Source organism: Semicossyphus pulcher, unplaced genomic scaffold (assembly GCF_022749685.1).
Source record: "Semicossyphus pulcher isolate SPU_LCO1_2020_fin unplaced genomic scaffold, fSemPul1.0.p SCAF_9, whole genome shotgun sequence".
Lineage (NCBI taxonomy): Eukaryota > Metazoa > Chordata > Actinopteri > Labriformes > Labridae > Semicossyphus > Semicossyphus pulcher.
The window spans coordinates 16,723,432-16,740,383 of record NW_027211770.1 but is presented as its reverse complement, the minus strand read 5'-3'; the positions used below and the strand labels follow the sequence as shown (position 1 = coordinate 16,740,383).

The following is a 16,952-nucleotide window of genomic DNA, read 5'->3' as shown; positions in this document are numbered from 1 at the left end:
ATATTGAGGAACTACACCAGCAAAGAAAGCCCAAAAGAGAAGCTGTCACCACAACCGACAGTTTCTATGATTTACTGCAGGCTGTGAACTAGAACTGAGTAAAAGTTAATTTTTGTCCCTCCTTGATTTTTATCGCGATTTGTTCTTAGTTACTGTTAAGAATCTGGTTTTAATTGGAAAATGTACTTGTACCAGACCCATAAGTTGATCCGTGTTAATGACTTTTTAATCATCATCAATCTACAAATATGTATTCAATTTGTATAAAGATTTAATTGAATAGGTACATTTTAAACATGTAAACAAACATTTTATTCATTAAAAGATACAGATTATTAAAAATATGGATACAAACAGGGTAACGAGGAAGGGTCTTTTTAACATGGGGTGACTTCCATAGCACTCAGTGTAGTCTTTGCAATACAAATAGTCTTTGATGATTTTTCCTAATGCATTAATGTAAGCAGTCAATCCATCTTCAATGGCAAGAGGAATCTTCTTTTCCTTGAGCAGGAAATCTCTAATATTGGACTGCAACGAGAGAATGTGTTATTTAGCTACTTTAATGTGATGAGGATTATTGTGCAGTATTTCTTTATAATAGTACTCACAAGTACACATGTTTTCATGTGCGTATGGCTCGTAAACGCTGTTAGCTCGTAGGTATGCAGGACCTGTGGGATAAAAAGTTGTAGGTGGTAAAGAGACCAGGAGAGGTCATAGAGGCTGGACTGAAAAAGGAATTGAGAGAATTACGGTGCTCACCCTCTGGTGGTGTGAAATCCACCATCTCATATCCACAGATAGACTCTGTATTATCACCTGAATGGAGAAAAAGTGAACATAAACACTTAGTGCACTACACTGCTTTTAAATTAGAAATAACTTCTAGAGAGATCAGACCTGAGAAGTGCCGCCGTGGCTGCTGTGTGGTACGTCTGCGTCTGCCAATGAAGCGTCCTATCAGAGCAGCCATTATGATGATCCCAATTATGACTAAAGGCACGACAACTGGAATAACTGTTCCGCTGCTGCTGCTGCTGCTGCTGTGCTCATCTGTGGTTTTCGAAATAATCTCACTGGTTGTCAGTGCTGTGGAAGACCGGAAGAACTTTAAATGTATTACAATTCCAAGTTTAACAGGAAATTAGTGATGCAATTGAATTTGAATACAACATTTCAAAATAAAAGAGCTTTTATTGCAATACCTGGGATTGTTGTGGTCACAGCGTCATTTCCCACTTCATAAAGGAAATGAAAAGACTTTGGTTTGACGTTACTTTCAAACTTGTTGTCATGATTATAGTATATAGTTGGAAATCTTACCTTGAAGATGTATTTCAAAGCAGCGCTGAGTTTCTCCGGGTCTACATCTGTACCAGCCAACATCTCTGTGACTTACAGACTGGAAAACTAATGACGTCCCATTAATTACAACGCTGTCAGATGTAACAGAAAAAAGGTTGTCTCCTTTCAGCATTTTCCATGAGATGTGTTGGTGTCCCGATTGTCTTGAGGTCGTGTCCACCGGGCAGGACAGGTTAACGGGTGTGCTGGGTGTTGCCTTCACTGGCTTCAGGACTTTGCAATCTGAAAGAGGGGACATATACAATATGTGGTGTATGGTTTATTTGTAACAGAAGTGAGAGAAAGGAGAATAATATGTAGAATCTTACCTTTTACTTTTAAAGATATGTTTTTGATATTACAGTCCCAGTTTCGGCAGATTTCACAGCTGTACACTCCCTCGTCTGATTTTTGCACTTTTGTCAGAAAAAGGCGCATTTGTTCGTGTTCATCAGCTTTCCATGTCACACGCTTAGCATCCTGGATCTTCGATGTTTTAGGCCTCACAAGAAGAACCTTCCTCTGACTGGCATCTGTGGCATCCTTTGTCCATTTGACTCTGTAGCTGGTCAGGTTAGGAATCAAACAAGGGAGACCTACATCTTCTTGAAGAGTGGCAGTCACAGGGTAAGGGTCTTTAAAATGATAAGAAATAACCATTAGGATCACTTTAAGAATAGGACCTGAGTACTTGTTTATGTTTTTTGTTAGATAGGGTATATTAAAGTATTAAATGCCAGAACTGAATAAAATGGCTGATATTTAAACAATATTATCAAATTAGTAGTGTTTATATTCCAAATTAAAAGCTCAATCACAGTCACAATTGACGTACATCAAATACTTCCTTTTTCTACTTACTATACAAAAAATAGATACATTTATTACATTTATTGATTAAGTCTGGTAGAGAATGAGCTCAGTGGCCTACTCACCTCCACACTCTGATACAACAACCAACTGAAGAAACAACAGGAGACCCTGTAGATGATAAAGTGCCATTCTCTGTGTATTGTGCCTGAGTGATTGGGAAAAAGATTATGCTCTTAGAGAACTCGGTAGGGTACCAACCATTTCTCAGTTCCCTACAGGATTTTCAACATGAATCCACCTGCAGAAACTGTTTTTCTTCTGTTAACCCGTTTAAGTGGCCAAATAGTGCCATCATGTGGCAATCATGAAACATTACATCAAAGTGACATGAGGCCACAAGGGCTGATGTTGTGAGTGAAGTAATTTGTTGAGAACTCATTTTAATTTGAGCGGGGGAAAGTGAAAGAGAGGCTGCAAATTACAAGAAGGGTGTTAGTCTTCCTGAGAAAGTGAATATCACAGGCAAATAAACTAATAAGTAATAAGTTACATGTATTTTCTCCAAACACGCCTCATTAGCAGCAGAGTAATGTGCATGTCTCTCTGTTTCCTTAAATACAGCTCTTCTTGCTGCATCGCTTTTCCTTCCTTAATCTGAACGTCAGCTTGTTTCCAAACTTCTATTTTTTTGCCTCACCTTTTTTTTTACAGCTGAAACTTCTGAATGAGTCCATCCTGAGCAATACACAGCAGGTATGCAAACGACTTCTGTTGAGCAATGCCCCAGTGTCTTTCCGTCTGTGTTTGGTGAACTTCAGAGCGATGGTGTCAGTGTGATGACGTGAACCCTCTTTTTGACCCCTGTATCCTTAAATACAACAGAGGAACCTCACTAATGATAACTGAAACTGTGTCGCTTCACTTCCTCTTCAGGCTTAATTTACAGAAACACCATCATAGCTGTTCACACTCTTTCTGTTTGTTTCACAGGCAGCTGAAATGGACAGTGCTCAAGGTTAGTTTCTCTTTTTACTCCTATGTCTCTTTTTCATTTGACATCTTTACACTTTATTGTACATTTTTATATTTGTGAAGTTCATAAAAAATTAAAAGATTTGTATTTATTTAATGGATTACTTGCGTCTGTATTGGATTTAACAGGAGGTAAAGCATACGGTCTACTCAAGTCTCAACAGGAAGACAGACTGAACTCTATCAATGAGGTGAGTTGTCTTTGCACAAAGTCATCAGATATTTTCTTCTACTTCCGAAGGCACAAAAACATAGAATCCATGTTAAACCATAAATTACATGTTTGATTATAATGGCAGTATTTAATTAAACACCCCCATAGGCTTTTCTGTCAGATCCCCAGTATGCAGAAGAGGAAGACCTCAGCTCAAAGCTTGAAATGTTTAAAAGTGAGTATTCGACACCTTTCTCTCCTCACTGAATTGTTTTATTATTTACTGCATGAACAGACATTTTTAAATGAGATTATATTTGCTTATATTACAGAGAAATACATGGAGTTTGATCTAAACGACAAAGGAGAAATAGGTAAAAATCTTAACTTAAAAAAACTTCCATGAAAGATTATAGATATAAGATCTTTTGAACTCATCTGATTTCTCTGAACGATCAATTTGACAGATATAATGGGGTTAAAAAGGATGCTGGAAAAACTCGGGATGGCCAAGACTCACCGAGAGCTCAAAAAGATGATGTCAGAGGTGGTTGGAGGCACATCGAAAGAGACTATCAGCTACAATGACTTCCTGAATATGATGCTGGGGAAAAGAAACGCAATTCTAAAACTGTGAGTACATTGTGGTTAATTCTAAAACTGTATGAGGAAGCAAAGTTAGTGCTGGGGCCTTGTATGAAACTACTGGTGTTCAAGCTCATAGAAGTACTACTAAAATATTAATACCAACTAAAAGGGGGCTACTAGTCTGGTACCAAAAATGTACTCAATCTTGATCAACAACTTAAAACCTAAAAGAAAAAAGGAACTTAGGAGTATAACATGCTTGATAATGAGTTAACAGGATGTATCTTTTATAAGCGCTGACATGTTATTTTCTTCATTTAGGATCTTGATGTTTGAAGGCATGGGGAAGGAGCAGGAGTCCAAAGATGTCGGTCCACCTGGTCGCAAGACTTTTTCAGACCTGCCCTGAAGGATCTCTCCATCCCAGCAGGAAATGATAGGCATTAGGACCTCGCTCTAAAATTCATGTCAGTAGGAATCAAAAACATGAAACAGAATGTAAAATTTGCAGTTTTTATAAATAAATTTAAGCTATACAAAATGTTTGGGCATTATGTTTTGTTTTATTATGTGCACTATAGATTTCCCACATTATAGACAAATTAACACAAGTTGAAAAACATAAAGGAGTATGGAACTCACATGAGAGGGGCCTTTTTTGTGCCAGAGCAAAACACAACGCTATAACATCACTAAACATATCAAATTAGCTAACGTGGACATGTTTTAAATGACGTCTGCCCAAGAGAATAATAAATAATATGTTACCAAATTTCTGTTGGAAATGAAAAAGAGTGAAAGAAAAATGTGAATGTAAAACATATTTTACATATTCTAACTAAAATTTGGTTAAATTAATTGACTTTTTACACACATTAACTTTTTCGGGAGAACATACGTCATGATGAGCTTTACTTTGAAAATCCGGGACCGGAAGAAGTATTTGTCATCAAGGGAGCGAGGATCAACTAGCTGAGCTTGCAAGTTTATGTGTTAACAAATACAGAGAAGGGTGAGTAGAAGTGACTTTCTGTAAACAGTTATATGCATGCAGAAGAGAGTCCCTCTAAATATATTAAAGCAGCATTCATTATTTCCCTCACTATGTGTAATATAGGTGCTAATGCTAACGAACGCTAGCCGATAACTAGCCTGTAAGCTAACGTAAGTAGCTACAGACGCACACTCAAGATACATTTAAGATAATATATTAAAAGCCTATTTCAGTAGAAGGTCCCCTTGGTAAAAGCTGCGTTTTGTTGAACATATGAAGACAAATAATGTTGAATTTGTGTTTGTAAATTATCATCTAAAGAATTTGAACTGCCGGTTGTTAGCCGTTAGCCAACCAGTGAGCCTGTAAAATGAATCTGGCTCTGTTCTGGTTTGTCAGGAGGATGAGCAGCTCAGAGGAGGTCTCCTGGATATCCTGGTTCTGTGGCCTGAGAGGGAACGAGTTCTTCTGCGAGGTTAGTCCTGCGGATTACTAATCTTCAACTGGGATTTTAGATTGAGCCTGGATTTATATTTACCACTAATTAACATCTCACTGAATAAAAAGGTTTTTCTAAATTCATCGATAAACTGAGGAAACACAATGCATATTTTTGATTTTCAATGTTATTTTTACTTTATATATAGGTGTATACTTTAGGTACATTAATCTCAATACAGAGCCATTATATTACACTATGTTTTATGTCCTTATCTTTATGGGTTTTTTGGTCTGGTTCAGTAAAAAAATAAAATTTTTATTGCATTTTTATAGTTACATTTCCTTACAATTGTACTCGGGTTTGCACTGCGGGTGTTACGGCAGATCTTGCATTTTCATCGTCCTGAAGACGTTGCTGAAGAGGTTTTAAACCTCTTTTAGCAAGTCACTTATAATGCGAAAAATATCCTTATATGTATGCCTGTATTTCTTTATTTTTCTGTTCTTGATTTCTGTTTGTCAGCCTGTGGGCAGTGGGTGTGTAGCGCCCAGCCTATAACAGTGGGCAGACTGTAAGAGCAAGACATAATATAAAGAACCAGGTGACAGATTGTAAGCATGCATCCTAAGAGAAGCAGCTTTTGTTGTTGAGCCGGAGAGGAGGGTGCAAGTTGAACATTGTGTTTACAAACTGCAACCTAATCCTAATTATTCTGCCTGAGCTGCCTGCTACAGCCACTTCCCTCTGCTGTTTGCTACTTATCTATTCTGCTGAAGTGCACTCAAAAAGGTCCTTAAGAAGAAAGGGAAAAACACTCAAAATAAAAATACCAGGAATAATGTGGTAAATATAGGCATCAATCTGAAACGGGTATATCTGCTTGGATAGCTCTCACACAATCCAATTCTAATTTTAACCCCTTGTTGTCTTCATTGGCAGAATCTAAGTAATCCTGTTAAGTTCTTATGTAATGCTTCCACATCCGTGTGCTCAAGCAATGTGATGTTACAACCGCGATTGAAGCCTTTAATAGGTATTCACCGTCTTTGTGTGTTGCAGGTTGATGAAGACTACATACAGGACAAGTTTAACCTGACAGGTCTGAATGAGCAGGTGCCTCACTACCGCCAGGCTTTGGACATGATCCTTGACCTGGAGCCAGGTGAGAGTATATCAAGTGCAGTTCCCATCTGAAAAGAAATGAGACCCAGCAGGGTTCTAACAGCCTAAATCCCTTTATTTTGACAGATGAGGAACTTGAAGATAACCCCAATCAGAGTGACCTGATAGAGCAGGCAGCAGAGATGCTCTACGGGCTTATACACGCACGCTACATCCTCACCAACAGAGGCATTGCACAGATGGTAGGCTGTTACCTAATACATGTTCTAATCATTACATGCTCTATGACAAGAATGAACAGTGATTTCTAAATGTCATGTTCTCCGTAGTTGGAAAAGTATCAACAAGGGGATTTTGGGTATTGCCCAAGAGTCTATTGTGAGAATCAGCCAATGCTTCCTATTGGTAAGTCTGTTCTAACCTCACATTAAACAACTTCTCCTAACACAAACCTCATGCTGCACGTTTGACCTCTGAGGCTGCAAAGGCGTACTCAGCTAATACTCGTCTCCTGTCCGATTTAGGTTTGTCAGACATCCCTGGAGAAGCAATGGTGAAGCTTTATTGCCCAAAGTGCATGGATGTTTACACCCCCAAATCCTCCAGACACCACCACACAGATGGAGCCTATTTTGGGACAGGTTTCCCCCACATGCTGTTCATGGTGCACCCCGAGTATCGTCCAAAGCGACCAGCCAACCAGTTTGTGCCAAGGTGTGTTTGACCTGACGTATTTTAGTATATTATGAGCAATAACTTTAACTATTGAATTAGTAGGATTTAAGTGATTGGCATGTTTTAATTTTAGTTGGCATTAAGTATTATAATTGAAAATTTAAACCACTGGTTTTAGGACACTTTAAGTATCTGTACTGTGGCTCTTTTTTGGTATCTTAATGGAATCTTCGGCATCAAATTGGATGTTGTTTAAAAAACGTCATACATAACTCAACCCCTGACCTCAGAGGATTAAAAAGAACATTATTTTGGTTCAGGCAGTGATTATATTTCATGTTTTCTTTCCAGGTTATATGGTTTCAAAATCCACCCGATGGCTTATCAACTCCAACTTCAGGCTGCCTCAACTTTCAAAAGCCCAGTCAAGACAATTCGCTAGACTCCTCTTCAACGGACACATTGGATTCAAAGACTTTATTTACTACATATTTGAAGCAGGATTATATATTTCCAGTGAATGCCTGTACCTGTGCAGTTCCCCACACCCACCTCAGAGTTCAGACACTTCCTCTCTCATTTATAAAAACACTGTTAGACTTAAGCAGTGTCGTTTTTTCTGTATTAAATATGTAATTATTCCCAAAGGGTCTCCTAGTACAGTGTTTATTTTTAATTGATGTCAGTCCATATATTCACAAATTTTAACTTGTTCCTCTGCGACAAAGTGGCTTTAATTTAGTGATGATGACGGCTACGGTGTGCTTAGTGGCTCAGTTGGAGGTGTTTGAATGTAACAGGATTTGCCTTATCAGTGATTGTCAAAGACATGACAGACATTAAGTTGCATCAAATCATATTAACATGTATGCTAGATTATAGTATGTGCATGACATTTTATTCTGTTAAAATGAAGGATTTAATTGATAACAGCAGAATGTCACCATGTGATCAGGTGCTATTTCCAATTAACAAAGACTACCAAATTAAAGGGAAGAGATCGGGAACTTGTGTTAAACATGGACAAATGCTTGATTTAAATTTTATTATACTGTTCAGTTTCCGTGGCTATTTAATTACTCAAAGCTGTAACACTATTTTCCTGATAGTCCTGTATTTGTAGTTTTATTTTGGAATTACAATCGACTCAGATGTGACAGTTTTTCCGCTCATTTTGGTGTTTATTGAACATGCATTGGCAGCATCTACCGTGGAACAAGAGAACGGCATTAAATATTTATTTCTTACCAAGATCCTGCTCATACTTTTTTAAAAGTTGCATACTTCACACACAGACAGCCCAACAAAATGCAAAATAATGCATGTTTTATTTTTTCATAAAAAGACAGGGATAAGTCACAAAGCAACAATATTTTCCATCGTCTAAAAACTAATTTCTTGACGTGAAATTCTACATTTCCTTCCAGGAGAGGTTTCTGTTGTTTTCCATGTAGCTACAATACCAATGGCTTCTTTTAGGGCTAAAAAAAGTCTGCTAACAAACATGCTATCTAAAAGGGACTCGTAAAGTTAAAGTCTTTTCTCCTCTATGAAAAAGTACAGGAAACAGCACGTGAGCGATCTACTCAGACTATGTGGTAAAAAGGCTTTACAAACTCGGTTGATAATGAATGCAATATTTAACACAGTGACATCTCTAGTGGAAGCCTGGAAACCAGCTTGTGTTGAAACATCACAGTACATCAAATCACATGAGACGCTTCCTACTTTACAAATAAATTACTGTATAGTAGAACATGTAAAAAAGACAACTTTGTGCTCCTATGAGAGAAAAGCCACATATACTGGGGCAGCTGCCTTCACCTCGTACGCGTGTGGTTACTGTGACAGACAAGCTTTGTATTTATTGACCTCACTTGGCTGAACATAAATGTACATTTAAAGTAGGGGTGGATATACATATATGAACATTCCTCGTACAATCATATGGAGGTCTGTAGTCTTACAAAGAATATCAAAACCTGAGATAAACAGACCGGAGCTTGTAAAACTTCTTTTATCAACCAAATATATTCAAAGCAATTATGACGTCTATGCTACTGAACAAAACACAGGGCTGAGGGAAGCACTGCTTTGTAGATTGTGTAAGGTTTGATAGACTTGGTGGACTACAAGAGGAAACGAATAAGAATGATTCAGGGTGTCAGGCAAGACAGGTAAGCAGGTCTTCAACAGAGACCTCAAAGCTCTGTAAACAGCACAATGGTAACCTACAATTTAATGATGCAGATGGATATGAATAACTTAAAAATTTGTACAAATCCTATAAAAGCATTAATTCTATAAAATAGAGAAATATTTCAAAATAGATCAATTTTTAATTCAAACTTTACAATAACGTGTAGGCTACTGGTTCTTGGCTGGTTAGGGAAGAAAAGATTTCATTTTTGTTTTTGTACCTGAGCAGTGAACAAAGCCAAACAACTGTCCAGATTTGAGCACAGAACATCTTTGTTCACATATTGATGCGAGGTATGTCATTTCATTTTTTAAAAAAAAATGTCGCTCCTGAATTAAATAGACAAGTAAACAACAACAAAATAAGAGTTCCCTTGAATGTAGTCTTAACGTTCCCCTAGCAGCACCAAGGGAATAAATGCTGATAATGGTGTCTAAACTAGGACGGAAACAGTGCATTTGTAGAAAACCAACAATGTAAAAACCACTAGGAAAATAAAAGCGTTTAAAAGCAAACGTAACTCAACTGAAAATGCTGTTTTTAAACCAATAGAAGTGTATTCATTAAGCTTTTTTAACACCTGGGTGAGATAAGCATTGTTCAGCCCTCCTCTACCTACAATGAACAGCTCAACTGAAAAAAAAATAACACAGAGGATCTAATAAGATTTATCTACTCAGTTATCCAGAGTTTGAGGTGTGGATTTGTGAGATATTTCTTTTTGGATATGTGTGCGCATTCAGAGCTGCTCACGGCGTGTCGAGTGCAGCACTCTGATGAGGGGATAAATGCAGGTGGTGGTTCAGTTACAATGCTGATGCTCCGCCAGCTTTCTCCTGCAAGACAGACATCATGTGCACTTGTATTAGATGTAATACGCTAATGTTCCTTAAAATAGTCTACGTCATTCAACTCTCATGTTTGTCTTTTGACTATAAGACCTTTAACTGTTGCGCATAATGAAGCATTTAGCTTGGCTCCAGGAAGTCACTGCTCCAGGTCAAGAAATAATCGAACCTCCAGTAAAACCAAATTTGTCTCTTCTGTTTTTTGTTCTTTAAACTAGCAAAAAAAACTGCGATTGGTGAATAAGTGAGACTAAGAGATGCAGATGTTTTTTTAAAAATCTTTTACACAACCAGGCTAGCTGTTTCTTCTTGTTTCCAGTCTTTAACCTAAGCTCGACTAAGCTAAGCTAAGTTTTTGTTTAAAGCACTTCAATTGACTGAAATGTGCAAATTAAATAAACTTGCCTTGCCTAAGCTAAGCTAAGCTAAGCTAATGTAAGCATCTCCTTGGTAAAGCTTCATGTAGTCCAGAAAAATATGGGAGTGGTATTGATCATCTTGTCAAACTCCCTGAAAAAGCTTATGAAAATATTCGGCAAACTTAAGCATTCTGTCACCGCCATTTTTATCAGATGTCGTACTGCTGTGTTTCATCTCTGCAAATCATATTAACCTATCCTAGCAAATAGTTTGACTGCTTCTTAATTGATTAACAACTGAAAAAGACAATGGATGGTAAAAATCCAGAGGGACAGTGGGCCAAAACACATTGTTTTAAAGTAAAACAACATTTTTCTCAACACAGCTAACATTAGCATTCAACCAATTACTAGCTAACATTACTTTTGGCTAGCTAACAGCACTGTAAGCTACAAATTTACACCTTTCTTATCGTATCATGTAATTTTCTGCTAGCAAGGCTGAATGCTAACGTTAGCTGTCCCTCCACGTTTTCACTTCCTGTTGTGTTTTCTTAAAATTGCACCACTCCTTGATTAATCTGCTACTTACTCAGATTCTCCACATTTTTACCATTTGAAAACTTTGAGCACAGCAGTACTCCGTACTACTAAATATGGTTTAGAATTTGTACCTTTTCTTGGTCAGCGTCAGAGTCTGCAGTTATGACGATTCTCTTCTCCACACGAGTCTCCGTAGATCCGCCTTTCACGACCTGATAGAGGAAGAAAAAAAGAGAATCAGAGGCTAATTTAAAATAAATTAAACTGCAATAGGCCAACAGAAAGATACGACTGCTGACCTTTGAGATATGAGTGGTAGTGGTGGTGACGGAGGTGCCACTGGTGGTCTCTGAGGTCTTGGAGCTAGACATGGTTGTGCTATCTTTGTCCTCTGACCCATCATCGATCTCCTGAGAAAAAAAAAAAAAAAAAAAGAGTGATTAATCACTTTTAAATCATGTGACCCTGTGCTTCAGCCAGGGAAGGTGCAGTGCTGCTTTGTGCTCAAACTGGAGCCCCCGGCCTGGTCCTCCCAGACCTGTTAGCTCTATAGTGCTGGTACCTCCTCCAGATAAACTGACTGCCTACAGCTGACACAGATCTGGGCTGAGCAGGTACTAGAGGCCCCTACCTTTGAAGACTCATAGATGAAGGTCTTGGTCGGGACGACAGGGACCTCTGTGGTGGAGATGCCACTGGGTAAGGAGTTGGAGACAGCTGTGATGGTGACTGTCTGGGTCTGCACCAGAGGGGGCTGTGGATGGGAGCATAGCCCCATGAGTGGCTCTTAAACCAGACATTTGCACCTCACACCAATTTCACACCATGCAGTCCCTTCTACGCCCGTGTGGACTGATTTTAACCACGACAGAGCTTTCTTCTCACCAAATTTGCTTCAATTATGATTATTGAAAACAGCAAAATCACCTTGTTACTTTACTTCCCACCACCAGACATGGCAAAGAAACAGGGAAACGGAAAATATCGAGCCAGAAGTGAGTTTGAGAGATGATGAAAGTAAAGTCAACGTCATTTTGTGGCAGAGAAGAATTTGCCGGTGTTAAAGCGACCCATCACCATAGTTGAGAACTTAGCACACCCTTGTGCAACACCTCTGCAGCAACCAGAGCGACATGTAAATGTGATAAGAATAATTCACTACCTTTAGAGGCTTTGATTCGTAATTGTGCTGCAAAGGATTGAGCAAGTGCAACAGCCTTGAGATCAAACAGAGTGCAAGCAGAGACAGAGTCAGCACCACCCTGAGGGGGTCAGGAGGCTACCTGGAAGCAGCGTATGACCTGTGGACCACCGCTCCTGACATAAGAAGCTTGAGAAGATCCAACTATCCTCCCAGAGCCCTCCAACACCTCAGGATTTGATCCTTCTTCCTCCGGGATCTCATCTAAAGCTCTACAGCAGAGGTCGAGGGGCAGCTGCGCCATCTCCACCTCTACGATGGGCAGCAAGGGGGTCTCAAACACCACAACCTCCTCCTGGTCACAGGACTCTTCCTCAATATCAGACTCACTCGTGTGGCTCACAGTGGGACTTTGTTGGCCTGAAAAGCCCACAGTGCTGCTGGTTTCTGCATGCGGTGTGTTTGTCTCTGAACCATTGCAAAGGAGACTAACGCACACACTCTAGAAAAGACACAACACAGTCACTATGGGATTATGGGTGAGCATTTCCTACTAACATGGCATGTATGCTAAATATTTCAGATTGACATTTTAGTATAGTAGGGCTTATTTACATAGATTATAATGCATGCATATTGAAAGTATTCTACTACCTATGAAGTATGTACAGTATCCATATTACGAGGTTCCACAGCTCTGATGGAGGGATGATTTTTTCTTATTAAATGTTAAAATGTTAAAATAAACAATAATTTAACCAGAGGGTTTGACAAATGATAAGACCAGACCATGCATATGCTTGAATTTTCTTTCAATAAGGAAATACTAAAAAGGCATGCCACCTATATGATGCATTATCTGAAACTTGAGGAACAAAACCTGGGTAACTGAAAGGAACAAGCACTCATATGACCTGTATATGGAATGGCTTTTATTCTTTGGTCAGACTTGATTGTCAAAAAGTCATGCAACAAGGAATCTTCTGCATTTGCTACATATCGCCTCGCCAAATACGGGTGCAGGACAAAGAGGTTAAGAAGTATTACAATAAAGCTGCCTCAAGTCTCCCTTCACAGGATTAAGTATATTGTGACAAAGATTATTGATAAGTTTTCCAGTAACATGGCTGCTGTTTTCTCGTGCTTACTTCATGTGTTCACAGTGATCACCTTATCCAAACATCCTACGACAACTGACAATAAAAAGGTACCTCAAAACGTGTATAAAAGCAGGCTCAAAGTGATACGGTCACACGTTAAAAACCTCTGGATAAAAGTCAGTTGTTTGGTAATACTGGTTGATTTAAAGTCCAAAAGACATCACAAAAAATGCCAAAAAAGTAACGGGTTGATTGTCATTTCCAGTCTTAATCAGTCTGTTTCTGGCTGGAGGAACCAGGTCACAGTGCTGCAGTGGGAAACAGAGGAAAACAAAAGTCCTGTTCCACAGAGTCCAGGAGAAAAAAGGGGGCAGCGTCTCGAGTGGAGCAGAGGATGGGAGGTGAAGAATGCTACAGTGATGTTGAAGAGGAGGCAAAGGGAAGGAGAGGAGGAGAAGAGAAAGCTAGAGGCTGATGGGTTACAGATGGGCTAGGCGCGGTCTTCACGGGGTCACACTCACACCTGTGTGGGAACTCCGCAGGGTCCAGACGGCCCCTCAGCTGCGCTTGGAGTAGAAGTCTAGCAGGGGGCCGCGTGGGAGGCGGATGACAAACTGAGGGGGAGGGAGGAGGGAAGAGAGATGAGAGGGGGGAGTTTGGAAATGTTTGCAATGACCGAAAATGAACTGAACTTGTAAAAGTCATAGTTGCGAATGTTAATATATAAAATTCAAAAGCTTTATTTTTAATGAAATATGATTTTGATTGTAATTTTTGTTGTTCAGAGCATGGAAATGTTACTGCAACATGCATTTATATTTTTCCATGTCACTTTTTTTTGAAAAGACAGAAGGTCATCCACTCCTGCAGCATCTTATCTTAACAAAGGAATGCTTATACAGGTCAGCTGAGACCGTGCAGCCCGACTGATCTTTAGCCTTTAGCATGAGGATGCTAAAACCGTGCAGATGCCCCCCGTTAACCACACAGCGCAGAGCTGTGTGTTACTGTGTGTTAATGAGATTTGATCTGAGTGGAGGCTGCGCGATGGCAACGAAGCTGTGACCTAATGTGACGTTAACAAAACGGTTCATAATGTGAGTAGATGTAGAGCCTACAGTTGCTATCTTTACAACCTACTGCAGCTTAATCTTAATAAACAGCCTGTTAAACCAAGCAGGGACGACTCTGCTGCTGTGTGTTAACCTTGCAAACTAACATTTTGTGCTGTCATAATGTAAATTAGGGATAGACCGATTATCGGCGCCGATATTCGGCATTTGACGCATATCGGCATCGGCTTTTTTTTTTTTTTTTTTTTTAATTAATTAATTTTTTTTATTAATTTTTTTTTAATCTGACGGCCGATAAGAGATCAATTTAAAACTGGGTTATTTTGGCTCTGATGCATATGCTTAAAGGCATTTAAACAAAGTTAAGTGTTGGAGTTTGTATTATTCAAAATTTTGACGCCAATATTTTCACTTTTACTGCAAATGAATATCGGCTTCAAATATCGGTTATCGGCCTCCTTGACTACTAATAATCGGTATCGGTATTGGCCATGAAAAAAACATATCGGTCTATCTCTAATTTAAATATCAAGCTTTTGGGTGTTTCACAGCTGAAATATGAGTACTGGGTTGAATCAGTGTGCGCTCCACCGGGCAGACAACATCTGACCAGTGTCACATTGCTGACTGCTCACATTTAACATCTTGTATATTTGTTCTGATTCGTCTCTTCATACAGACTCTGAGCTGTCAGTTAAGCTTTGCTTTAATTTCAGTGCAGCTCTAATGTGTCCTGACAATATGGTGAACTCGGAGGCATTTATCTCTGAGTGTAAAAGTGTAATTGGTCCAAACAGTGATGTGGCAGTTGAGTAAATGTCTCGCCAGAAGGCATGCTCGGTGAACCTCAGTGGATTAAAGTGACGGCAGCTCAGCTGGATTGGGGTTGTGTTTCTAGTCCACGTTACTGAAACATAACTATGATGAATCCTAGAAGCATATTAGTTTTATGCTTTAATCTTGTAAAAGTGAGATTTGGGAGAGCGGGATCAAAAGTGCTGATACAACTGTGAATGAGGCCTTCTCTCTTCATGGAAAAACAACCGATGTTTGGAGAAAGCAGCAGCCAAAATCAAAGTGAAAGCAGTGCGAAGACAAAGTGTGCAAAGCAAAAAAAAAGTGTTGAAAGCAGAAAGGAAAGCTTATCAATGAAGGAGGGAGAGAGGACGGGGGGGGGGGGGGGGGGGGGGAAGGTCAACTCTGCTCAGAGATAGAACGTGCAAAAATTCATGAAAGGGTCACCTATGAGTCATGCAGTTAACTTTGAACGTCTGGTCGGTCAGTCATGCAGTACAAACACGTCAGGGTTCAGAGGCATCCAGTGCAGATAGGATGAACCAAAGTGAGCTCTCACAGAGGGGACAGCCTGTCCCAAAAGATGCCTCGCCCACATCAGTCTTTTTAAGTGACAGAACCAGAGTGCAGACCTTATTCAACGAGTCCAACCGCATTCATCAAACACATGCATGTGCTGCATACCACATGCTATTGCCTTGAATAGGTCTGCACATGCACTCACAATCCATTATGATATAAGAGAACCAGGGCTGACAAGTGGAAGAGCCTGATCTCTTCTTCTACCAAGTTTTCTCATCGTGTAAAAATAGTCTCCGATTGAGGCAGAAGTTTTAAAAATAACTCGAGACGTTAGCGAGAAATTCAGGTTCTTCTGTTCCATTAAAAACCATGCACACTGCTCACACTGGAGCAGAGAGGTTTTACAATCAAATACAGTTATCTCTGAGAATGCAGAGCCAATGTGACAATGTAGGTCTAAATATAGCTTTAACCAAGTAAATTCAAGAATTGTTTTTTTCTGTCTGCTTCTTTTCCTGAACTGACAGATTTAAAGGTTTAATTAACTAAAAAAAAAAGTGGTTTCTTACCCCGTCTGCACTGGGCAGAGGCTGACCATTGATCCCCAGGGTGCGGAACGGAGAGTGCGTGGACAGACGCTTCTCCCACTCACTCGGCCTCTGCTCTGGGACAGCTTCCATGAAGTTCCTCTTCAGCTCGCTGATGCTGGCATGATGCCTGAGCAGGTCCTCCTGAGGCTTTTCGAACTCCTATGCAGAGGAAAGGCGACACGGGACAGACAGTGTGGAGGGAGGGTGCATGGAGGGGGGCCCGAGTGGATGAAGGAAACATTTAGGGGAGGAAAAATAAGAAGTGTGGGGGGATACAGAAAGTTGGATGAGGAGAGAGGGAGGATGAAGGGTATGTTTGTAGTCGGGAGAGATAAACAGGAAAGAATAAAGAAAAAAAGTTAGATTATGTTGTTTTTTATACAATTTGCGTTAAAGCACTGCAGATTAAACAAAGAAGCAGAAGCAGGATTAATCTGTGATTCTAAGGGGACATCAATTAGGAGGGGACGTTGATCTTGATGATCAAACTATGTGGATTCTTGATAGATTTACAGCAACTCCTTTTGCTTTATAAAGGAGATTGAGAGGTGTCGGTGCTGTGATTCATCAAAGCCGGTAATTACTTGGATGGGTAAGAGCTATTAACTATACAG

The 16,952-nt window shown here is 39.6% G+C and overlaps 4 protein-coding genes across 11 annotated transcripts in view; 2 read left to right on the top strand and 2 right to left on the bottom strand.

Moving 5' to 3' along the window:
• Nucleotides 1–859: 859 nt before the first annotated feature.
• LOC138583742 (uncharacterized) lies at nt 860–2,361 on the bottom strand. The gene is made up of 5 exons (XM_069655705.1): nt 2,283–2,361; nt 1,677–1,982; nt 1,327–1,590; nt 1,209–1,241; nt 860–1,092 (listed from the first exon to the last, which is right to left on the bottom strand). Exons 1-5 carry the CDS (start codon nt 2,347–2,349, stop codon nt 860–862), a joined length of 903 nt encoding a protein of 300 aa, XP_069511806.1. The 5' UTR covers nt 2,350–2,361.
• A 534-nt stretch (nt 2,362–2,895) lies between these two features.
• Nucleotides 2,896–4,469, top strand: LOC138584153 (allograft inflammatory factor 1-like). Its single transcript, XM_069656319.1, has 7 exons — nt 2,896–2,913; nt 3,151–3,175; nt 3,322–3,383; nt 3,515–3,581; nt 3,679–3,720; nt 3,814–3,979; nt 4,256–4,469. The coding sequence occupies exons 2-7, from the start codon at nt 3,160–3,162 to the stop codon at nt 4,341–4,343; spliced, it is 441 nt and encodes a 146-aa protein (XP_069512420.1). The 5' UTR covers nt 2,896–2,913; nt 3,151–3,159; the 3' UTR covers nt 4,344–4,469.
• Nucleotides 4,470–4,874: 405 nt separating this feature from the next.
• Nucleotides 4,875–8,414, top strand: LOC138583749 (casein kinase II subunit beta). The gene is made up of 7 exons (XM_069655718.1): nt 4,875–4,946; nt 5,328–5,403; nt 6,430–6,532; nt 6,619–6,734; nt 6,822–6,897; nt 7,017–7,206; nt 7,519–8,414. Exons 2-7 carry the CDS (start codon nt 5,332–5,334, stop codon nt 7,607–7,609), a joined length of 648 nt encoding a protein of 215 aa, XP_069511819.1. The 5' UTR covers nt 4,875–4,946; nt 5,328–5,331; the 3' UTR covers nt 7,610–8,414.
• Nucleotides 8,326–16,952, bottom strand: part of LOC138583746 (uncharacterized) — a 33,015-nt gene continuing 24,388 nt past the window's right edge. For 6 of the 8 annotated variants that reach the window (XM_069655712.1, XM_069655711.1, XM_069655709.1 and 3 more), the window contains 6 exons: nt 16,318–16,497; nt 12,401–12,760; nt 11,749–11,871; nt 11,417–11,527; nt 11,249–11,329; nt 8,326–10,203 (listed from right to left, as the gene is read on the bottom strand). In XM_069655712.1, coding sequence (XP_069511813.1) covers nt 10,174–10,203; nt 11,249–11,329; nt 11,417–11,527; nt 11,749–11,871; nt 12,401–12,760; nt 16,318–16,497 — 885 coding nt within the window. In that variant the 3' untranslated portion in view covers nt 8,326–10,173. The remainder of the gene's footprint in view (nt 10,204–11,248; nt 11,330–11,416; nt 11,528–11,748; nt 11,872–12,400; nt 12,761–16,317; nt 16,498–16,952) is intronic. The other 2 variants (XM_069655715.1, XM_069655716.1) reach the window with 2 other exon arrangements.